Source organism: Lucilia cuprina, chromosome 6 (genome assembly GCF_022045245.1).
Source record: "Lucilia cuprina isolate Lc7/37 chromosome 6, ASM2204524v1, whole genome shotgun sequence".
NCBI lineage: Eukaryota > Metazoa > Arthropoda > Insecta > Diptera > Calliphoridae > Lucilia > Lucilia cuprina.
Genome location: NC_060954.1, coordinates 60,280,681 through 60,306,058, shown reverse-complemented (window position 1 = coordinate 60,306,058; position 25,378 = coordinate 60,280,681). Strand labels below are relative to the sequence as shown.

The window sequence follows — 25,378 nt, the reverse complement described above, 5'->3', positions numbered from 1 at the left end:
CTATAGACTAGACTATAGACTAGACTATAGACTAGACTATAGACTAGACTATAGACTAGACTATAGACTAGACTATAGACTAGATTATAGACTATAGACTAGACTATATACTAAACTATGTACAAAATTAAAGACTGATTCATTGTTTACCATCTGGACATTATCGGCATTAAAATTAACTAAAGTACTGAATTTTCCATGCCTGGTGTGTACAAAGGACTCTTTTTTTTGTAACATTGAGCAAAGTTTGTGATTGTAAGGATGTGTATTTGTTGCTTTAATAAACAGTTGAGTATGTATTGTAAATTTGTATACATCAGTGCGTACGACATGTGTATGAATAACGAGACAAAATTTAGTCATTCATATACTCCTTCCTTCTTATTTAAGGATCCTATTTATAGTATAAAAGAGAAAAGTGAATTTAACATAGACGTTAAATTGAAAAATCAATTTTATTAAATTTAGCAGAAAGCAAAATCTAGACAGAATATTTAAAGTAGAATTTTAAGTATTTAAATGACATTTTAAGTTGGTAGATTTTATTTTAAATTAAAGTTAAATATTTGTAGTACAAATTCATAACTTATTTCATATGCATTGAAACATGGACTTAACTGTAATCTATTAAAAAAGACCAATTTAAATTTAGCACAAAGTGCACTTTAACAAAACAGCATACGGTCCATAATTTAATTTGTAAAACCATTAGAAAATCTTCAAAAAAAATGTCTATGATAAACAACCCCTTCCAGTTTTTAAATAACAAAAAAGGTGAAAGAACTAGAGACAAATATTAACCCTCAGCAAGATAATAAATTACTAACGTAGTTAAACGAATAATTTTCTATATGATTAAATTGAAAACAGCGCCAAACAATGAATATGATATCAAAAATAATGTTAATGTGTGTGTGTGTCATCCACATCTACTTAAATATCAAAATGAACATTAAAGTGTTGAGTGGATATAGAGAGTTAGATGCTGCATATGGGATCCAAATGAATTATAATATAATAATAAAATCTACTTGAAAAAAAAATATATGAACATATAAAAATATTTGTATACAAATCTAATGAAGAGCTGAACTCAATTGTGGACAATTTATTGTTATGAATACATAAACAATTTTTTTTACGACTTTAAACCAGCGACATTTGTGAAATCAATTTAAATTCAGTGAAATTTTCTAGTTTAAACTAAAAAGCTCAAATTTATTTCTACCCGATTTTGGTTAGATGTAGACCCGATGAAATTTAATATTATTTATATGAGTGTCAAGAGTTCATAAATTATTCAGGATCATAAAAAATTTGAAAAAGTCGAAACCTAAAGCATTATGCAGAATCCTTATTTGGCCTCAGAATATCTCCATTCATCAGGTTTTCTAGATATCAAGTGAAACTTTACATTATCTAAATTAACCTATTTGACGCCTATTATTATAGCATTACAACGCCTCAAATATGGTAAAAACCGGGTTTTATTAAAGTTTTTGATCTAGAAAACTTGGGTCATATTCAGGTTTAGAACACCTTAGTCTTTAAGTAACTCAATCTTAAGTATTTTTATAGTGTGGGTTAAAAATCGATTATTCTACGTTATTATTTGAGAAAAAAAATCAGAAAAACTTTCAGAAATGTTGAGTATAGAAAACTGTTGAAGAAATTTCCTTAACGTTTAATTCCAAGAAATATATGATAAATTATTCGGCCACATATACTCGATACGCGAATAAGGGTAATTTCCGAATATGTTTTTTTAATTAAGAATTGGACCAATAATAGATCGAGTTCCACAGAAATCGAATTTCATTATCAAATATTTATTTTAAATTTGATTTTTCTATTGAATTTTTGAAGATTAAAGTCAATTTCTGAAGAGGTCTATGAGGCCTAAGTTAAACAAATCTTATGTAGAACAGATTTACAGACCTGTCTGTTCTCTACCTTCTGCTGACTATCGTGACAATAAGAGAGCCTATTGTGTGCTCTCTTACAAAGAATATGTCGGTGAAAAAACCCTTTCATTGTGTTCTATGAAGATATTACCCAGTGTCCCTAGGAATTTTCCAATCAGACTTTCTGAAAGATGTAATATCTGGAATAACATAGCTTCCAAAGTATTTGGATCAATTTCGATGTAAATGTCTTGTCTTGCAATTTTTTACATTAAATTTTTCAATCAGTGTTGCTTAGAGATAGAATGTCTAAAAGAACAATACATATTCTATTTGGAGACAATTTCGAAGAAAGCCTGACAATGGGATAGAAAATGTTTTACTATCCTCTCCTCTCGTCTACATTCATGTGAATGCGTTCTTCTAATTCTGATCAGGTGTGACTATTCTGAGGGAATTATCGTTTGGATCGCCTCACAAAATCTTTGTAGTTCAACACACCTTTTCATTACATTAGGCGGGAGAATAAGAATATCTATCTCATGTTTATAATTCAGACCATGTTTAGTCCAACGGTTTGGCAGTCGTCAGGTTAACTTCTTTAAGTTCTCTTCCCTTTTTAACAAGTACATTAGCCCTAAATTGAATTTGTCCTATTTAAAATCGCCAGATTTGTCCAATGTCAATAGTTTACGATACCCAAAGTTCACAGTATATACTCGTAAAAATTTAACGTATAGGCTAATTATTTATTTTCGAAATTTTACCCTTTAGGATCGCATCTATAAATTTTTATATAGAGTCTTAGTGCAGAACGGTTACCGATCGAGATCTTTCAAAAATAATGATAGACCGATTGTATAAAACGTTCCTTCATTATTATGTTTCGTTTGAAACTGTAACCCTCCGATATAGTTTAAGAGAAGTCTTACAAATATCTTTTACAAAATTCAGACCAATGTTTTTTTTAGAAAATATCTCTTTTTGGAACTGTTTCAGTTAAAGTGTTATAGACTCGCCAATAATTCTACAGAATGGAGCTTGAATCAGTTCATTAATCAAAGATTTCTGTTGTAAATTGTTATCTTCGCAATTAGTCCTGTTGGAGTGTTAAATATCGGGTATTTGCAGAACAATACTGGGACTATCATCAATAAATTTTGCAATAGTCAAAGTCGAAACTAGTTCTAGAGAAGCCTAAGATAACGGAATGCCTCTAGATATAGTGCTTTTGGAAGATTAGAATCAGATTTAAAAAAAATATTGCTGAATTTTCTTTATAATTTTGCTGCTGGGTTATTGAACGGACATGTTTGTTGAAACCACATATAAAATAATTCAATAAACTAGAAAAGAATAAATTAATTTTAATATTTATATTATTTTTTTTAATATTATCCCCTTAACCAAACAGATATAATCCCATAAATATAATCGAACAAAAAAACAGATAACTGGAGAGGACTACTTGATTTGTGCAGTGAGTATAGTGGTGGATTCTAACTAAAGATCCACAGAGAGCGGTGGAGAGCATATACGAACAGCCAATAATCGTACAAGTGCTGTTTGGCATTTGGAAATCGTTTTTTTTTTCTACTGCAAATACATTGAGAACATTATAAACATGAAATTAGTATCAAAAATGCCATCAGTTAGCTTAGCACGTAGTAGAGATTCTATATTGTTGGCAGCGGCCGCTGTATTACTGTTGACATCATCCTATTGTTGGGAACTAGTGGCTGCGCAAAGCAATCAGGCTCAACAGCAAGTATGTCCCGAGCAAAACGATATTGCTCCCTGTGTTTGTACGGTGAAAAAGAACGGTTTGGATATTTTGTGTGAGACAACCGATTTGACTCACATTACCAAGTCTATGGGCACGCTAAAGGGCAAAAGTCCCATTATTTTCTATTTGAAATTGCGTCATAATAATTTACCCAAATTACAAGGTTTCGTATTTCTAGCCTTGGATATACGTCATTTAACCATACACAACAGTAGTTTAGCGGCCATTGAAGAAAATGCTCTCAGCTCTTTGGGTGAGTAATAAAACGCTTTCAACTTAAAATTGAAAAAAAATTATTAATTTTTTTTTTTTATTTTTATATTTTACAGGTAAGGGTCTAACACAACTTGATGTCTCGCTTAATCAAATGAAAACGGTGCCCTCATTAGCGTTAAAACATCTTTATCATTTGTTGATCTTAAATTTAAATCACAATAAGATTACGGTTATTCACAATAATGCTTTTGAGGGTTTGGATACACTAGAGATCTTAACACTCTATGAGAATAAAATCAATCTTATAGAGCCAGAGGCTTTTAGAGGTTTAGAAAAGTAAGATCACTCCCCTTTATATTTTAATAAGATTTTTTGTCAAGATCGAGTGTTTTTTCTTAATTTCAGACGTTTGAAACGTTTAAATTTGGGTGGCAATGAATTGACTGCAGTTCCTCAAAAATCTCTTTCAATTTTGGATAATTTGAAAAAATTGGAAATTCAAGAAAATAAAATTAAAACCATACGTGAAGGAGATTTTGAAGGTAAACTTTCTGAAGCTCAGCTTAAGCTTTAATTCTCAATTTATCAATAACTGTTACTGTTTATCTCCTATAGGACTTGAAAATTTGGATTCTCTTATATTGGCCCACAATATGATCAATACCGTGCCAGCAAATGTATTTTCCCATTTAACTTTATTAAATTCTTTGGAATTGGAGGGCAATAAAATCATCAACATTGATAAGGATGCCTTTAAGGGTTTGGAAGGTGTTTATCGTGAAATTTTAACAAAATAAATAAGAAACAAATCGTTTAAGAAAATCTCTTTTTCAATTTTTTTTTCAGAAAATCTACAATATTTACGTTTGGGCGATAATAATATACAGGCCATACCCAGTGAAGCTTTAAGACCTTTACATCGTTTACGTCATTTGGATTTGAGAAATAATAATATAAGTGTCATTAGTGATGACGCCTTTACCGGTTACGGTGATTCCTTAACCTTCCTTAATCTCCAAAAGAATGAGTAAGTTTAAAATGCTAATTTTCGATTTAAATTGATGTATATGATTTAAAAAGGGATCTAACTGAGAGAAAGGTATCAGATGAAAACAAAAAACATGGTATTATGTTGTTTCAGTTTTTCTTTCTTTTTCGGATTTTTCTTTCTTTTTTTCAAAGCTTTTCTTGAGTAATTTGTTTGGTAAGCAATTAGATTGTCAGTCATATTAGCTGAAATCATATTACCTTAAAATTCATAAGTTTTATCATTAGTTTGATTAGTTCTTAACCTTCTAGACACTGATCGTTACTCTCTCTTACACCATTAGCATAAATGAATCCATTATTATTAAACTAGGGGCCATGATTTTTATTGAGTTTGATCAAACTTTATTCGCAAATAGGGAATACGACGAATTAAGGAGGGATCCCATAATACAGATTAATTATGGACGATTTGTGTGAAATTTGTTGAAAAAAGTTGAATTTAGGAAGACGTATAAGAGCTAGATATGGGCAAATGTAAAGGCTTTGTAAAGACATTGGATCACCAAATATTCCTGATAATTATCTGATAAATTGTCCGCTACAATCTTAGCTTCAGTTTTATCTTAATAGAAGGAATCATATATGATGTGCGTCCTAGAGTTTTTTCAGCTGATTGTCTCTTCTCTCTTTCTGAGAGCAAAACGTTATCGCTCTCAGAAAGAGAGATTTGCCCCTTTCTCTTCATCCTTTTGAATGGTCGTCTGCCGAATTTTATATAGGTCCGAGTGTTGCTTTTATCAGCAACCTCTCATCTTTTTGGCGATACTGTTGTTTTTTTCATCTGCACTCTCCCTTCTTGCTTACGATTTATCTGCGCTTAGATCTTTCATTGTCCGCTGTAACCTTAAATGTACACTTTTTTATTGCAAGGTCCTCTCACGAGTGTGATCGAATTTGATGTGAGTCCTTGACTCTTTTTTATCAGCAACAATTCTCTTTTTTAAGAATTTATGTGTATCTGTCTGAGCGTGATGATGCTTGAACTTTTCTTTATCTGCTACAGATTTAAATGTACTGGGTTTGGATTCGTCCAGATTGTAAAGAAAAGAAGAGTGTTGTAACTGTCACTATAGTCTCTTTGCTGAAGGATAGAAGATCTAATTCAGATAAGGATCCGACCTCCCTTTTGTAATATATTTATATCATCCGTTTTTTGTGTCATGAATAAGTACGTAGCGCTGAAAATACAGGATTAATAACGGGGTATATGGATCTAGCCAACTCGTATATCTAGAATGAACGAGTCGGAAGTTGTTCTCTATGTGTGTGTCAGATGAATGAGAAGGTGGTGTTAACGACTTGACAAAGGTCATATTATCTGCGTGGCTGAAAACGGAAGTGATGTTTTTGCATCTCGACAGCTATAGTTAAAATTAAATAGCTCAAGTACTTGAACAATAGGCACGTATAATGAACCTGGAATTCAATATACGGAAATTGCCACCGGCGTGTAAGAAGCACAATAAGGCGGTGGTGAGTCGTCACAGAAGCTCGCCGAGTAATTGAAAAAGACCAGCGTGAAATAAGGCCCACACGGCAAGTGTTCAGTTAAAGCATTTCGACATTCATTTGTACTCAGCAAGGGTATGGACCATTCTTGCAGGAACCGAACTGCATTAGTAATTATAGCCGATCTACTTTGTAGCACAGTGTTATCAGCATAACTACTAATTAGCGAATTGAAACTTTTAGCAACCACTCCAACATTATAAGTTAGGGAAGATATATAGAAAATAGAGTGTATCCAAAAAAACTCTAGATGTACTCTTATAGAGCTACTTCAATAACTGATTTATAGGAGGTGAATAAGTTCATTAGCTCTGAGGCTAATTTAAACTTAAATCAATAAAAATGTTGATTCCAAAAGTACTTAATTGGATGAATGTCGATTTTACATCAGAATCATTTCAGACAACTGAAACTAGCCTTAGTGATATCTGGAACACAATCCTAATCTGGGTACTACTTATATCATCAATAATTTGGTTACATGAGTAGGAACATATAAGGTCTGCATTAGGAATAATAACCAATCGGAAGAGAATAATCTTATCCTCTTCAATCTTTAATTAACAAATCTTAGAAGAAGGAAAGAGATACAGAGAAAAAATAGGGTCAAAAAGGAGATAGGGGAAGATAACCTTTGGTGATAAAGGCGCCTGAGTAGATTATTTAACTTGTTGATGCACACTTAATTTTAGCAAAATGTTAGTACTTCGTTAGATTTCACGAATACTGAAATACTGTTAAAATAATTTCGAATGATTTAAAAAAACAAGTAAGAAATTATAGCTGGACGAGGCCGACCATATATTACCCTACACCTGTTACAAAAAGTAAAATGTAAAGCGGGCTGTTTATAGGGGCTAGTGTCAAATGAGGCCCTATAATTAAAGAGTTCATGAGGGTTATCAAGGCTAGTATTGAACTTGGTTTTGCAGTTTTTGTCGACATATGAGTCGAATCATTTAGATGTATCGGGGGCTAGGTGAAATAACGGACCGATGTTTACTATTTTCGTCTTCGATACCATAGAAGATCATGTGCCAAATTTCATTAAATTATCTCTAAAATTGCGACCTGTAGTTTGATTACAAGATTTACAAACCTTATTCGTGGGTTCAATGGGCTTCGTCCCTGAGACAAAAGAAGATTATGTACCAAATTTCATTGAATTATCTTCAAAATTACGACCTGTAGTTTGATTACAATGTTTACATGGACAGACAGACAGACAGACAGACAGACGGACGGACGGACTTAGCTAAATCGACTCAGAAAATGATTCTAAGCCGATTAGTATACTTTAAGATGGTTATAGCATCAATATTATTGTGCGTTACAAACATCAGCACAAACCAAATATACCCTCACCACTAAAGTGGTGTAGGGTATAATAACACTATATGGTAGCTATAGACGTCATTTGCACCTACGAACAGTTGTGCACGACGTCTATAGCCGTCATTTACGTCAACGTGGTAATTTTCTAAGAACCAGTTCTTTGTGCAAATCATTAAAATAAAGAACTTTGCAAATTTTCCAAATTTCTTAAATCATTAAAAGAGTTACGAAGTTGTTCTGAAAAGAGTCTATTGAGTTAATTCTTAATACTTTTTGCGATGTAGGTATGTTTAAAAATCAATAACTTAGGTATTGAGACTAGGGTTCAAAATTTCATTTTTCCCCTCAATATCACCCATATATAATTATAATATTAGATAAAAAAAGAAATTTTACTTACCAATTATTTTATATAGATATATATTTTCTTGATATGTTGCGAATTAATCTTGAAGTTTTTTTCTGCTTTGATTTATTTTGTTCTCTTTCTTTGAATTATTTGCGAATTATTTGAGTTATAATTATTTTTGTTGGATTTATTGCAATTTAGCCAACTTTAATCAATTAACCTGTAATCAATAAACAAAAACAAAACAAATATTGAAATTTTCTTTTAGTATCAAGGTATTACCTAGTATGATATTTGAAAATTTAAATTCCCTGGAAACTTTAAATATACAAAATAATAAATTAACCCGGCTGCCGCAAGACATTATGGAGCATATCATCGATACTTTGAGAATAATTGATATAACAGGTAGGGTTATTCTACAATAGTGGTCGTAACATTATTGTCCTATTCACAATCGATGTTTTACGGTTGTATCGTAGTATGTTGTAATTTTTTCGTGATAATTGATTTGTTTTTGTTACAAAAAAATTTATTTGAAAAATATTTTATGACATACAATGCTACAACGATACAACATCGATTTTGAATTGGACAAATATGCTATTGATTGTAAATTGTACACAAATATATATATTTTACAACTTTATTTTTAAAATATCACAATTTTACTACAACAGATAATCCCTTACAATGCTCTTGTGAATTGACCTGGTTCCCTAAACTCTTGCAAGATCTGAAGAACAAAGACGATGAAATGGCACAGAAAAAGAAACCCGTTTGTCATATGCCCGTTGAGAATCGTGAATACTATGTCCAAGCTATGCCATTGGAAAAAATGCACTGTGCTGGTCTATCACCGAGTGCGGCCAGTGATTTACTGGACACAAATGGTGTGTTGTTGTTATGGCGTTTACTACCAGTAAATATGCTTGTGACGTTTTTGTGTACTTTTTAAAGGAATACTTTGGTGGAGTCAATGGTAAAAATACTAAGATTTCAAACAACAAAAACAACAACTCTGAAAACAAAACTCTCGTAAAAAAAAAAAAAACAAAAGAAAAAAACTGAAACTGAAAAACAAACAGACAGATTTCTTCTCTCTAGCTATACACGTGTATCCTGGGGAAAACTGTTTTTTAAGGCAACAAAAAACAATGACAACAACAATTAAAGAATGAAAGAAAGAACAACATTATCATAGATACGAAGAGCACTGCTATTCTTTATTTTTTAAAAAATGTGTGTGTGAATGTGAAATGAAGTGAAGTGTGAGAAGTGATCGTTTGGCTTTTTTTATACAACAAAACTATATAAATATTTATTCTAACTCTTCTCATTAATATTATGATTATGATCATTATTATTTTCTAGGTTTTAGGTGAACTCTAACATTTACTTTTAATATTTAAGACAAAATTTTTTTCAACAAATTTTATCTAAGTGTGTATTTTGATGTAATAATTTATATTTTATTATTATGTGTTTGTTGTTTTATTAAAAAACAAATACAACAACTAATTATATAGGGATTTATGGTTGCAAAACATAGAGAAAAACTCTATATATATTTTAACTTTTACAAACAAAAATGTATCATTACATATCATTAGATTAAGCTATATAATTAAATTATATTTCCCCCCACCCCCTCCCAAAAAAACAAAACTCCCAAAATTTGCGGTATTTTTGTTTAGTAGAAAAAAATTTGTCCCAAAGAACTTACACTATAAAGGCGCTGATACACGGTTGTCAGATCTTACAACGTTGTCAGTAAAATGTTCAAAGAATGTCTAATAATCGTCTAAACTTACAAGTTTTCTATTGCAACGTTGTCAGAAAAAGCATTACCGAAAATATTGCAAGACAAAAGTTGTAAGTTGACAGTAGTATATTAAACATTTTCTGCACATTTTCTTGCCAACGTTGTAAGATCAAACAACCTTGTATACATAGCATAATTAGTTCTAGAATGAGTGCAATTAGAACTACTTCCTATTCGCATAAAGTATTTACAAACAACTTTCTGTGAAGCACTTTACTTTTACAAAGAGAGAGAAAAAAGAAATATACACGCCTAGTATCAAATTGATAACAAAGTGTTTATCACTTTTCAATAACAATAACAAACAATTCGATGTCAATGGTAACCACGTTTGTTAACATTTAGACAACAGATGTGTACAAAATCTAGATTTCAAAAACGAATGTTTTCGTACGTACATAGGAATATACTTTGACAACGGATGTTATTGTATAATTATAAACACTTTGGTGGCAATTTGTTATCAGACGTGTATATTTCTTTTTCCCTCTGTGTAGAACTGTTGCAAAACAACATGAATTTGTTCTCTATAGGTAAAGAACTTCTTCAACAATCTTGGATTTAGAGATGTTGCCTTTTAGAACTCATTCTCTGGAAAATATTAAAAATTAATAGTGTTTCACTAAAACTAGTTCTTTAACAATTGTTGTAGAAAAATCACTGAAAAAGAACTAGTACCGATCCAAAGAATGTGTAACCCCTTATAAGGAATGTCACCATTACTTCTTCTATTCCTTTTAGTAAGTTTCTTAAGGAAAACTTTTAAGAAGCTTATAGGAAAAAAGAACTATTTCCTAGAACTCAATCAATACTTTAAATTAAAGACAAAGGAACCACTATAAATAGAAATTGAAACTAGTAATAACGACATACCTTTTACAAGCCTTGATCATGATTCCAATGTCCTCCTAACGAGTATTCTAAGAAACAGTTCTATATCAGTTCAAACAAAAATCATTGAAAAAAGAACTAGCTCTAAAATTAGATACTTTTTAAGAATCTTAAATAAAACTCTTTAGAAGTTCTTTGAAAACTAGTTATAGAACTGTTTCAAAGTGTTCAAAGTGTCTGGAACTTTATAGTGAATAAAAAGTACTTGTAAGAACTAATTCTTTTGCAGAAAGAATAACATTTTTTTTCACAAGCAGCTGTATTTCTTCTCTGGAACTGTTTCCAAAAGCTTTTTATAGAACGAAGGTATTTTACAGAACTCTTTAATTGTTGCCTGAGTATGAGTAATTTTGACAACATTGCATTGTCGTACGTACACATCTACAAAGTATGTTATTGAAACATTATACACACTTTGGTGTCAATTTGATACCAGGAGTGTATTATTTGGAAATATATTTTTCCCTCTGGCATTTTAGAACTGGATCTAAAACCAATACAACTTTTCGAATACAAATTAAACCTTGAACTAGTTTTGGAACTAATAAAACTCTTCTTGGACAAATTTCTTTTTTTTTAGAAAATCCATATTAACAAATTAATCCTTTTACGCAATAGCTTATCACATATTTAAAGCACTTTTAACCTATTTTAGGGTGGAGAAGTTTTGAACTTGAGTTAAAGTTATAAATAAGAGGATAATAGGGGATAAAAGCATATAAAACTAAAGCATGAAAAAAGCATATTTTCTAAAGAAAAAAAGCTTTTTTTCTAAATCCTTATTTTGCATGCTCTTTTTTTTTAGAAACTTAAAAACAAAACTAATTACAAACTACTATTAAATGTCATATTGTTGTGAGATACAATCATTTTTTCGTTAATTTCTTTTTTTATGCGTGTTTTTTCGAAACAATTTTTTTTAAGAAAAATAAAACTTTAGATTATAATTAAAAGAAAATTATTATATATAAATGTCTAAAAATATAAACGACGTTAGAGATAAGAGAAATATAAAGATAAATATTTTTAAAACTAAACTTAAGCAGCACCTTGAATAGAAATTGTTTTTTTTTTTAGAAATTTATACTGCTTAAGTTAGTTTTTTGTCTTATATTTTTTTGGGAAACACAAGAGAACTGATTTAAATAATATATAAAACAAAAATATATAAGTGGTTTGAACTCATTAGGTTCAAAAACAATTAAAAAAAAGAATATTTATATATAAATAATGTTAAAAATATAATATAAAGTAAAAAAACAGCTTAATATAACTCCAGACATATCATTGGAAATTTATAAAAAAAAAATATTTAAGAAACGAAACATATCATCTTAAGTGCCACAAAATAATATTTTTAAAAGGGCTTTTTAAGACAAATTTAAAAAAAACTAAAAGTTTATACAAAAAACTAACTAAATCATTTATTTGGCAGAAAAAATAAACAAGGGTCAGCTGTTTAAATATATAATAATAAATGATTTAATTAGTTTTGCTTACTAAGTTAATTTTAAAATATTTTATTTTATGGTTAAAAAGTCAATACATTATTTCACAAAACCAACAATTTTGTACTTAAGTATTGACTGCATTATCATTAATTTAAGTTTTTTTACTAATTTTTTAAATTTATATTTAGAATATAAACCAACAACTAATTAAAGCTCTTTTTATATTAAAGGGTCAGCTTACAACAAAAAGAGCTTAAGTTTTTGCTTTATATTCTTTTAACAATAATATAAAACTATTTTAATTTTATTTTATTATAAAACTAAAACTATAAATGTATTTTCTTTTTCTAAACCAAAACAAGAAAAAGAAACTCTAATTTACACAAAATGAATTGAAATTGAAATAAAAGTAAACCAAAAAACTTTTAAGCGGAGTAAATAGAATTTGTTTCTTATTTTTCAATAAAAGGTAAGCTATACAGTAAACCCTCTATAACTAAAACTCACATAACCTTAAATTCCCATAAATACAGTTAAACCCCACTATAACTTCAACACAAATAAACTTTTTCTTTTAAGCTGCATTATAAATTCCATTTTATTTTCAAATATTTGTCATATTTTTATTTTTTCAAAATATAATATTTTGGGTAACATAAAACCATTAAATGGACTAGCTATGGGTACCGTGTAGGCACCCATATTGGGAAAGGCCAAGAAATCACCACATTTTAAGTCGGGTAATTGTAAATCCTCAGCAATCTGTGAAAAAAATAAGGAAATAAATTGTAAAAATAAATAAATGTTTATTAAACTTAAACTTACCTTATCTAAAGCATCACAAGTGGGACCCCAAATTAAAGTGTTAAATGTCGGTAGATTGTGGGCTTCATCATCCTGTAAAAGAAAATATATTTAAAATTTAAACATTATTTTTTAAGATTTGTAAACTAGATATAGAATTTTTCCAAAGTAACTAGTTCTAGAATGAGTGCAAACAGTAAAATTATACCATTGAGAATTCATTAACAGCTTCTTAAAATTGGCACAAAATCTTAACAAGTTTAAACAATAAACTCGGGAAAAAGATCTAGTTTCTTAAAAAGCCTCAATAGAACTAGTTCATAGGGCAGTCGCGGATACAGCTTAAGCGTTTTGAGGGATTTTTTTCTTCTTTTCTCATTTTTATATTTTGTAGAACAAATTTCGGTTGAGGGGTGATTTCGTTCCTTCTTGGATCCACGTCTGTCATAGGGTGACAAATTTGAACAAAATTTTTTGACTAAAGAACTGCTTTTAGAATCGTTCTATGAAACGAATATAGACTCCATAACTCCTTCAGGAAAGCAATTCTAAAGGTGACAATTTCGAATAAAAAATCATTAATCTTAACGCCAACATGGAACGAGTACAGGCTAAACATGTGTTTTCCTGCAAAAATTGTGACAACTGCACACTCATAGAGTATAGAACAAAGGGACTGTAATTGGTCCAAAACTAAACAAAATATAGGTAAGGAACACGTAATTCATACATGCATTACATCAGAATTATCGCATAACTACCACTTTGCATATATTATGACAGTACATGATCCACAACATGGACCTTGTTTTTTTCAAAAACAATGAACACGGGGAGTAATTTTTAGATTAACCTAATAGATTATGTACTTCAATAAAGTTCATGTTCTAGGAACTAGTTGTGGAACTATTACAACTTTTCTGGGTTAAACTGTTTATATTTGACTCAGTCGAATCGTATGTAGCCAGAACCATCATTACACGTGTCTTAAATTGAAAATGAGTTCCGGAAGGCGGCCTAATATAAAGAATAGACCATTATGGATCGTTCATTTCCTTCCATCCCACCCATTTGGGCTCTTTACATACATCGACGGACAAGATAGTCTTGTTTGAATGTTGAACTCGGAGTGATGCGAAAATCCGATTGTCGTGGACATAATTATATCAGTAAACTCGAAATTCTATCTTCAAAAACAAAAGAGAATATTTATGTAAAATTTTCAGCCTTTCAGGCGAAGCTACCGTTTGGGTAATATAGTTTTTTGTTGTTGTAACAGATTGACTGTGACTGAATGTTCTTCTCTGAAAATATTCAAAAAAATTATTTTTTATTGAACACATCAGTCGATCTTAACCATAGGTCTATGGGAATCAATGCAGTGGACCTATGGCGACAGTTAAAGAGGTGTACTGTGTCATGAGGGCTTTAGAGACAGGCTGTGTTAAGGGTGCCTGAAACAATTCGTTTTTGGTAGCAGTTGAGAATACTTCTCCAACCGGCTCTTATCTGCGCGAATGTAGAACATGTTTGCCTGGATAATTACCTCTCACTATTCGTACCTGTAGCCATTAATGGTCTCTGTCACCGCCGTTTGATGCAATACCTTCTATGCGTTTACTATCGACAATCTGTCGACGTCAGATAGAATGATGTCTGCAATATAATGCCGGAAGTCTGACTGAATGTGTCGAGGGGTGGATCATCCATCAAAATTTGATGGTTGGGATGGATAGGCTGATGTTAGCTCAACATGAATTGTCTAGCCATCAGCAAATTATGTTGCTTGATAGACAGCATCCTGGCTTCCTCTTTTGTCATCTTCAAACATCTGGTTGCTATTCGGAGTGCATTATTTTGGGAAGTCTACGATACTCGCCATTTTGTGTCACCGAGTATATTGGGGTAACGTAATTAAGAAGAGAGCGTCCCAGTGATTGTTTCCTTATCCATGCGCAAAGAGCTTCCAGCGAGTGTTTTTCAAACTTTATTTCCATATTTCACTTCATGGTTTATGTAGGTGACTGTCTGAAGGACAATCCCTAAAATTTTCGGGTTCTGAACCCTAGGGATACGTGTACCTTCAACTGAAATGTTCCTTAATGCCTTGTTCCATGAAGTGAATAGCGACACGGTTGATTTGGAAGTTGACAACAGGTATTGGGATATTTTGGCACTTATGTCGTCAACGTTAAAAAAGTACAATTTTTAAGTCAAAATTTAAACTTTAGTTAAAAATTCCAATTTTATCTCAAATTCAAAATTGGAAAGAAATTCAAAATTTTAATAAAAAGTAAAATTTTTACAAAAAATTTTGATTTTCATGAAAAATTCTCACAAATTTTTTTAAAATTTAAATTAAAAAAAAGGATTTTCTCCAGAGTTTCTCAAAATGTTTCATTTTTGATATGAAAATGATTCCAAATCATTTATAGTTCTAAATAAATCTGAATTTTTTTTTAAAGAGCTTTTGACAAACATTTTTCTTTAAAATTAGATTCTTCATTTCACCATTACTCACCAAAAAATGCTCCACAGTCACATGTTGATGATCGTACAAAATGCAATTAAACGATCCATAGACGCCATCATTTAAATAGTACATTTTTGTTAGCAATTTACCATTGGGATTTCTAGCTTCACGCTTAGCATGAATTTTACAAATTAAAGTAAATGCAGAGGCTACAAAAAATCTTCCCGGTTCTGCTATAATATTAACATTATCCTGGGGAAAATGGCGGCTAATAGATTTATTAACAATGTCAGCAATCTAAAAAAAATTAAATAAAATTTCTTTAAAAATGAATTAACAAATTCTTCAAATGTAATAAACCCTCTTACCGTAGCAAATTTCTTATCATCACTACCCGGAAATCCACCACCAATGTCAAGTAAATTCATTTCGTAACCTAAAACAGCACCAAATTGAAAAAGATTTTTAGCCGTTGTTATGGCACGATCATAGGCGGGAAAATCATTACAACCCGAGCCCACATGAAAACTGCAGCCTATAACCTAAAAAAAATATTGGAAATTGTAAGACTGACTTTAAATTGTAGTTAAGATTTTGTACCAACATTTAAATTAAGACTTTTCGCCAGCAACATTAGAGCCGTGGCATCACTTTCAGCATCACAGCCAAATTTGTCACCCAATGGGCATTGAGCTTCTTTGGCCTCGCAACGGAAACGTATAACCAGACTATATAAAAAAAAAAAACAAAAAACCATAAGTTTATGTTTTCAAATCTTTTTCTAATAATTTTCAAAACTTACTTTGATTCCGGATAAGTTTTATGTATTTTATAGATTTCGAATTCCGTATCCACTGTACTCGATTTAACATTATGCTCTTTGGCATATTCCAAATGTGATACCGGTTTACAGGGATTGGCAAATATAATGCGTTCGGCTTCTACACCCAATTCTATAACTTGTTTAATTTCATTTTTAGAAGCACAATCAAAACTAGTACCCAAATCGGCCAAAGTTTTTACTATAAAATTATCATCATTGCATTTAACCGCTAAAAAGTATAATTAACGAAAAAATTGTATTAAAAATTATTTATTTAATATAAAATTACTAAATATTTACCATAATAAGGCTTAATCCGTGGCATAAACTTAGTCCAGGTTTCATATTTTTCTTTAACTTTTTCCAAATCACATACAAATAAAGCTTCATCGGTGGCTTTTAAATTTTGTGTTTCTATTAATTCTTTTAAATTTATATCATTTTTGTAAAAATTTATTTCATTTTCTTTAAACATTTTAAAAAAAAAAACTTTTAAATGTATACCGCACGTTCTTATAATGAGTTACTAAAGTTTTGTATTGAATTTTTTCTAGTTCTCAACAATTGAATTAGTAACAGTATTATTTCTTAAAGGTTAAAGATTATCACTAGTTGATTTTGTGATTCATTTAACCAGACATTGTAAAATCTCAAAGCGTAAATCACTAATTTATTTGTACCAATTACCGGGTACTTGAAATTCCAATATTCAAAACAAGATAACTGATTATACATTTTTATAACAGATTTGTTTACTTGAAAAAGTACTTTTTGTCTTTTGTCAAATAAGTACTTTAAAAAAATATTAAATTGAAACATAAATTTTTATTCGTCCTCACGGTTTTATCATTATGTTTGTAATACAATGAGATATTGATATTGTAAACGATCTGGTCTTATCAAATAATGCTGAGGAGAAATATTCACCCCTAACGCCAATCATCATTTCACGTGAAATATGTTCCCTTTTCACTTTTTTCGTTTACTAAATGTTTTGTCGTGAAAAAAATTTCCCTGTTTGTTGCTGGAATTTTGTAAACTTTGAACAGCTGTTCCATACAAATTCAACTATTTACGAATTTGCAATTTGCCCTTCGAGGGAAACGAAAATTTCAAGGGAACAAACTTTTCACTTCTATCTATTTACTACCTGATCAGATGCCGATGCGTTCAAAAGTTGATGAAGTTTTTGCAGCAAACACGTTGCAAACTACAGTGACATGGAGTTACTTGAGGGCCCTTTCCACGATCACATAGATTTTGGGAAAAAAGAGAAACATTTTTGCAGCAAACAATTACTTGAGAATAAAATTCGATTCATTTCAAAAACCCAAAACGTAATGTCCGATCTACCAGACGAATAGACATCTAATCCACATAAAGCTCTGATTTATCCAAAAAAGGGTGTCATATATTAAGAACTAGTAGCTATATTAATGTGGCAAGACCATAGTTTGGAACACAGTATCCGAATTGACTTGTATTCGGAAAAAAGGAAATGTAGAATTGCATCGCATAAAACATTCTTTAGTATTTATAAATACGGATCTCTGAAGGTTTGGATATACTTAAGAGACTTAGTACATTCTTGTAAAGATTTCTACAAAGCGGAAGAAGAAGAGGAGAACCTTAAACATATAACTGAATATACGCACAGTTGCTTGCAATACGGGACATTTGACGTCACAGTAGTTTTTTTTTCAACTTGTATCTCCTCTAAATTTCAATTCTCATAAACCTTTAAAATCGATCATTGTCCAGGTCTCTTCGTTCAAACAGTCTCAAACTACTGCGTCAAGCTGACTAGCTGTTTTAACAAGTGTTACGAAGAGACAGCAAAAATCTTGAGGTTGGTTTTCTAGTGTCCCCATTCTCGCTTACGAAGGGGACACTAAAGTGACTATTATCTTTTCCATCCGTTTACAAAGAGTATATTCGTGATGAAAGATGAAATAGAGCCAACCAGGTGGGGTTAGACGTAAATGGAAATCACTGTGTGTTTTGAATGCATTGACTCTATGTTAAACTGCTAGGTACTAAAGCAGGCTTTACACTAACACATAAGTAATATGATCTGTCAAAAATTTGTTGTAAAAGAGTACGGATGGCATCGTCTAAACGCAATAAATGATACGACTTTTATTATCTTTTTTATGGGTGGAATTTCATTTTACTTTTTTCATTAGACTTTACGTACGTAAAGTGAGATCGTGTGAAGTGCTCTTAAAGCATTTTGAAGAGATTTTAAGGTTAACATACAAACAAATTTTTCAATTGTAATTTCCCACCAAAAAAACTATATTTTTTTTCAACATAATTAGTTCCTCTTATGTACAATTTGCCGTAAAAAGTTAGTTTAAACCATAAAACCTTAAAATCTGTAGCTAAAGGAAAATGCATTTCTTCAAAATGACAAATGATGCTTTAGAGTATAAAGGACCTTTAAATTTAAATATCCGGTTTTTTAATAAAAACTCAAAACAAACATTAGTCATTTACATATCATTTTGTGAGGAAATCAAGAAAAAAAACATAAAGAATAGAAACCACAATTACACACAAAAACAATTAATTTTGACATTTAACAGTCAAATGTTTGGAAAATAAAAAAAAAACAAAAACATTTAAATAAAAGTACGAAAAAAAACAAATCTTAAACAATTTAATTTAAAATTGGAAAATTGTGTATATCAACACAAATGTTGTTTTTTTATTGTTTTGTGAAATTGTCACACATTGGTCACATCACTCACGAAGTCTATTGTTTGGTGTTTAAAAAAAAAACACGAGATATTTTTTTCAATTGTAAAAATCAAATTAAAATGGAAACCATAAAATTTATAAAACTTGTGATATAGTATAGAAATTGTGTGTTTTTTAAAGTGTAGTAAATTGTAAAGGACATTTTAGGACTTAGAGAAAATATTTCTATAAAATTAATAAAGTCCTGCGTAAAAAATGCATGTGTAATATAAAAGTGATCATTCAATATATTTTTGACATATTCGAGTATTGATTTCGCTTTTCGAAAGAGTTGTTGTCTTATCATGATTTGGTCAATAACATGTAGAAGAAAAAAAAGGATAATGACAAATCAGTTATTGATGAGCTATTGATCATAGTCTAATAAAAAAATTGATGGATTATATTTCTTAAAATTTTAATTTAAAGGAAGTGCAAAAAGGTAAAAGGTAAAAAACACAAATTTTTAATTGCTGGCAATAGTAAAGTGACTTGTCATGGCAAACGCCTGTAGTTTTACAACTATACAAACCAATATTAAACATTTGTGGCAGACAATGATAGTTGTCACACGCCTCATTGACGTTCAAGAGTCAATCGTTTTTAAAAATTTACACACACACACATATCACACCGCAATGAAATTTAACACCCCGATTTCAAGAGTCAATACCATTCATATGACTGACTGCAATAATCAACCTTGATTATAGTTTTTTGATGATTACTTTATACTCACAGGCCTCTTAACAGACAGACAAACAGACGGACAGACAGACGAACTGACTGTTAGACAGACAGATACTTTTAGGGGTTGCTCATAGAATTACGATTAACACACTTTGCAAATAACATTCTAAAGTGGTAGTGAGAGTGTGTGTAATTGTCACACTTGTCTTTTAAAAATATACAAAAATTTACATTTTATTAATTTAAAGCGTTTCAAAAACATTTTCATTAATACATATCATATACACATATTGGGTTGATATTAAATTATTTATTCATACATTTATTACATTCAATTCATATTGTTCTGTAACATTAAAATTATTTACAATCGCAAATATTATGCATCGTAAATTAAAATTTTGCCACAATATCATCATGCTCATCCGCATCCTCTGCTCAACTTTATTGCAATTACGTGTCGTTCGCAGCAAAATGTTAGTGAGCATTAGCGTGATCATATTTGCAACAAAGTAGTGGGGGGGGTTGGTCAAAGATTTTTAATGAGTCTTTTGCTTTTGACCTTTTCAAAGACTAATTTTCAATTTTTAATTAGTGAATTGTTTTTCACATTTTTATAAAAGTCTTTTTGTTTAAAGTCACGTTTTTAATCTTAAAAATGTATATCAATTATTTTGAAAAGGCCCTAAAACTTGATGAGTTTCACAGATGTTGATAAATTGTTTGCGAATGTTAAAATACCTATTGTTATATAAGTTAAAGAATTCACCTTTTTATAAGGATGATAGTTAATGCTTTATGACGAAGCCTATAAAAAAAGTAACAAGCAGACTTTTTAGGCGAAATCAAACATCAACTAAATTTGGTATAAAAACTTAACTAACGGCCTTCTAGGCCGATCCAAATAACAGTTATACACAAAATAAGTTAAACTGTCACAACTTGTGATCTAAATTTACGCATATCGGACACAGTATATGTCGGAAACTTTGAAACGCTGATCCCAAATATAAACTCTTGGTTAAGCAGAACATTAGGCCAAATACTAGTAGGAATCCTTTGCTAGACGAATGGCTCTAAATTGGAGAACAAAGTGTTTCTATGGTTCTATATAAAAGACGCAAATCATCGTAACACTAGCTTTCAGTCAGAAGTCCGAGCAATAACGGAATATGTAAATTGTATTAGAATAAATATGGCGCCCATAGGGCTTAACAAATTTACCTATAGTCGGAGGGCAAAGTGATCTAAGATGATTGGATTGTATGAAAGCCACGCGGGAGCTTTAAAGGAGAGGGAGATCGAGATAGTAAACATGACAAAAAATCGATTCAACGCAACGAAAGCTGAAGGTAAAAATATGGGTGAGAGATTTCCATAACGTCTCTTGGAACCAAAAAGATCCGATGGGGTGATCATTATAAGAGCAAGTCGAGAAATTTTCTCAAAATAAACAAGTCTGAGGTTTCTGTGATGGAGTGGATATATAAGATTGTGGGTACAGTTATACAAAATCGAAGATTGGCATGTGGAGAGAACAGTGAAACTCTAGAACCCCGATGCGGTGACCCTGATGAGAGCAAGACAAGATATTTCCTTAAAATGAGCAAATCTGAAGTTAGTATAATGGTACGTATTCTGAGTGAAGACATCAACAGGATTATGGGCACAGTGGAGAGAAGAGTGACATCTAGAGGACTTTATTTGTCACTGTTAGGCAATTGTTTAAGTTATATCCAAGTATTTTGGAAGTGATGTTAGTTAAATGAAAGATAACACATTCAGTGAACCATTTGTCTTTCTTCTTCTTTTTATGAAAATAATTCGAGCGAAACAAATACTTGTCGGCAAAAATCTGAAGACTATTGTGGTGCAATATCCTTCTAGTCTTTATAGAAAATAACACTTTCATGTCTGTCGCACATTCTGAATTCTATAAATTTCCCTCTTGTCTTTGGGTCTAAAAGCTTCTGACACGATCACTTACACTTTGTATTTTCGTAATGGATCCACTTTGTCGTTGCAAGTAATGATTTAGTTAAAAAATGATATTTTTTATAGCGTTTAAGCAATAAGTCTTTCAAGGTTTTTGGGCTTGATGAATTGGATTCTATAAATTTCCCTTTTGTTTTTGGGACCAATAGCTTCTGACACGATCACTTTCACTTTGTGTTTTTGTAATGGACCCACTTTGTTGTTGCAAATAATGATTTAGTTAAAAATTTAAATTATTTTTTAACGTTTATGCAGCAAATCTTTCAAGATCTTTGGGCTTCAATTGCTATCGTACCGGTTCCTTGGCTTTTAAAGGAACATTTTCGGATACTTTTTATACCCTACACCACTATAGTGGGTAGGGTATTATACGTTTGTGCTGATGTTTGTAACATACAAAAATTTTGGTCCAATACCCACCTTAAAGTATACCGATCGATTCAGAATCATTTTTTGAGACGATTAAGACATGTCCGCCCGTCCGTCCGTCTGTCCGGCTGGCTGGCTGGCTGTCCATGTAAACCTTGTGCGCAAGGTACAGGCCGCAATTTTCAAGATAATTTGATGAAATTTGGACCAAGCATGTTTTTTGGCACAAGGACGAGCCTATTGAAAATGGTTGAAATCGGTCCATTATTTCACCTAGCCCCCATACAACCGTACCTCCCGATTTGAACTTTTTATGCTATAATAACGTCAAATATTCTGCTATCTCTCTAAAAATTGGCACAAATAAGTTTTATATAAGTATAAATGATACTGCAGATTTTCGTAAGGATCGGCCTATATTTGACCCTAGCCCCCATACAAACCCCCCTTCAAAAAATGACTTAAACGTCTAAAATTGACTTGTAACCATTTGTATCGCAATGAAACTCAACAAAAATAACTGTTATTTAGAAATATATCCTTTTCCCAAATTTACCGAGGATCGGCCCATATTTGACCTATATAAAGCCTCATTTAGAAATTTTAGTTTTTTATCAATAAATGACTTAAATATTTTGGAATTATGGTAATATTCAACATAAAAGTTTCTTTACAAAAAATAAAAATTTTATAAAATTAAAAATTGTAAAAATATACTCATGGTGTAGGGTATCATATGGTCGGCCATGCCCGACTATACTTTCCTACTTGTTTTTCATTGAAGGGTAAAACAAGTTAGAGGGTGCTCCGCACCGATCGAAACAAATAGTTATCGGAAAAGGTTTGGACTGGAATATAACACTTTAATGGTTCAGTACAAGAATGTAATTATTGTTTGTCAGAAATCTTCATGGAATAATGACTCTTCTCGATCTTCAAACTTGTCCGGCCTGGGTGATCTTCGTATTCCGTGTCAAGATCACCACTTCTAAATTGTCTCACATAAAGTGACCAATGAAACAGACTCACCATAAGCTTCTTTGTGCTTTATCGGCTATTGAAATTAAAGAAGATAAGCAAAACTTCCCGTAATAGAAAGCTTTCTTAAAGATACTATAATATTATGTTGATATAGTCAAAAAGCTCTCCAATCTAAAAAATATATAAAAGAAACTTCATCGTCAACTTTTCGGTAAAGTGTCTAATTCACTATCCAAGAAATTTATAAATGTAGAAATGTATGCAGAAGCCAAATTTCTAACTGCTAAACTGGTGAAGTAGTAAGTGAAGCTTTTTCATCCGAACTGTTGCTTATTGACTTTTTACATAAATAAAATTATGTTGCTAAAGCGCATGCTACAACATCGTGTAGCAATATTAAATGAAATAACTTTTACTTAAAAGTACACAGAGGGAAAAAACACTTTTTTTAAATATACACGACTGATATCAAATTGACACCAAAGTGTTTATAATTATCCAATAACATATACGTACGACAACACTATGTTGTCAGACTACTCAACGTTAGCAAAATGGCAGCGATTCATTTAATATAATTTCAATAAATATTTGCTCAAAAATAACTTATACACCTATTAGCCGGATTTATTTGATAATAATTTAATGGAATTTTGAATTTAATTTCCTTTTCCTGTAAACACGCTTAACATGCACAATCCACATGTCATGAAAGTTTGACATATAAATACCACTCCTTGACAACTAAATTATTGAGAAGCCAACAAAATGAATATAATTATTACACAATATGGATTTGAAAATGGAAAAACAAAAACAAACACAAATAATGAATGGAATGACCTATGACACTACAACAACGACTCTATAAAATTGTCCATATACTAACGAACAAAAGGAGCAAAAAAAAAACCAACAATAAACATTAACATACATTTGTAGTGATAAATACAATTTGAATGAAATTTCCCGCTAGGGCACAATGTCAAATCGTACAGAATCAAATTTTTTAAACTTAAACTCTCTCTCTCTCTTTCACTCTCTATCTCTCTTTTTGGTATTCGAAAACGTTTTATAGAAAATACTGCGCCTGTGCTGCATTAAACAAACAAATTTTTATTAATCTTTAAATTACAACATAAATGAGTAAAAAACTTTTCGTTGAGTAACAATTTCATAGTGAATAAAACAAAATAATAAACGAACAAATTTGCACGTGTATCTCAAGCAAAAAAAAATGCGGTTTGATTCAATGACGAAACTAGGGAGACTTATGAATCAGTGTATTAGTTTATATTAAAACGTTAGTAGTAGCATTTAGTAGAATAGTTAAGAGTTTATTGGTAGTAGTAGCGAGAGTTAATACATATTAAAATTGCCTTCGTACTGTGGAGAAAACATACAGGGAACAACAGCTTATTTTCAGAATCATAACGAACACAATCTTATATACATATATGAAGTATTTTTCAGTTGTGTTGAGCGCCAGTGCCCAAAAAGATGCAGAAGTTTAAAATAGTAATATGACGCAAAAAACAGGAATACATAACCTTTGCACAGAAACAAAAAATTAAGAATCTGAAAACATTTCGATTTCCCATCATTATTTTCTAAAGATCCTGAAAGTCAATAAAATTATGTCGATCTCCAGTTTTTGTAAACATATTGGTTGCCCGCTTTTTCCTAGCAATACTGAAGAAACGTTTTGATCTGATATTAAGCTCCTCTATTGGCTCAGCCATAAGCCCGTTAATTAGCTGCTTAAAACAAATGTCACATAATTAATTTATGGCGGATATCACTTTCATTCGAAATTATACAAAAGTCTAATACATTACTTAAATTTAAAAACTATACAAATATTATTTATCTGTCATTACTACTCAAACATTTGTCCAATTCACAATCTGTGTTGTACGGTTGTATCGTAGTAAGTGGCAATTTTTTTTAATATTAAGTAATTTGTTTTTGTTTCAAAAGATTTTATTTGAAAAATTTTTATGACATACAACGCTTCAACGATACGATATAGATTGTGATTTGATCAATTGTCTAAAGAGGTTATCAGATTTAACAATGTTGGCAGAAACATTTTCAAAAAATGTCTAACAAGCGTGGAAACATACAATTGCACGACAAAAATTGTAAGTTGACACGGTTTGAGGATATTTCCTGACACGACTAT

At 30.9% G+C, this 25,378-nt stretch overlaps 2 protein-coding genes across 3 annotated transcripts in view; one reads left to right on the top strand and one right to left on the bottom strand.

Annotated features, from left to right (window-relative positions):
• The window catches only part of LOC111682326 (slit homolog 1 protein), a 15,037-nt gene extending 3,306 nt beyond the window's left edge, over positions 1–11,731 (top strand). The window contains exons 2-9 of one of the 2 annotated variants that reach the window (XM_023444248.2): positions 3,319–3,943; positions 4,020–4,242; positions 4,312–4,448; positions 4,522–4,674; positions 4,753–4,933; positions 8,418–8,557; positions 8,830–9,042; positions 9,110–11,731. In XM_023444248.2, the coding sequence (XP_023300016.2) occupies positions 3,529–3,943; positions 4,020–4,242; positions 4,312–4,448; positions 4,522–4,674; positions 4,753–4,933; positions 8,418–8,557; positions 8,830–9,042; positions 9,110–9,135 (1,488 nt within the window). In that variant the 5' untranslated portion in view covers positions 3,319–3,528 and the 3' untranslated portion in view covers positions 9,136–11,731. Of the gene's footprint in view, positions 1–3,318; positions 3,944–4,019; positions 4,243–4,311; positions 4,449–4,521; positions 4,675–4,752; positions 4,934–8,417; positions 8,558–8,829 lie in introns of both variants that reach the window. The other variant, XM_023444247.2, reaches the window with a different exon arrangement.
• Positions 11,732–12,888: 1,157 nt separating this feature from the next.
• Positions 12,889–17,012, bottom strand: LOC111682330 (ornithine decarboxylase 1-like). The gene is made up of 7 exons (XM_023444253.2): positions 16,717–17,012; positions 16,396–16,645; positions 16,198–16,321; positions 15,962–16,135; positions 15,642–15,890; positions 13,142–13,213; positions 12,889–13,078 (listed from the first exon to the last, which is right to left on the bottom strand). The coding sequence occupies exons 1-7, from the start codon at positions 16,889–16,891 to the stop codon at positions 12,932–12,934; spliced, it is 1,191 nt and encodes a 396-aa protein (XP_023300021.2). The 5' UTR covers positions 16,892–17,012; the 3' UTR covers positions 12,889–12,931.
• Positions 17,013–25,378: the final 8,366 nt, after the last annotated feature.

Coding starts and splice junctions, on each gene's coding strand:
- LOC111682330 (XM_023444253.2), bottom strand. CDS start 16,891: ATGTTTAAAGAAAATGAAATAAATTTTTACAAAAATGATATAAATTTA. Junction 16,322..16,395: donor AAAACTTATCCGGAATCAAA/GTAAGTTTTGAA, acceptor TTTTTTATATAG/TCTGGTTATACGTTTCCGTT. Junction 15,891..15,961: donor ATGATAAGAAATTTGCTACG/GTAAGAGGGTTT, acceptor AATTTTTTTTAG/ATTGCTGACATTGTTAATAA.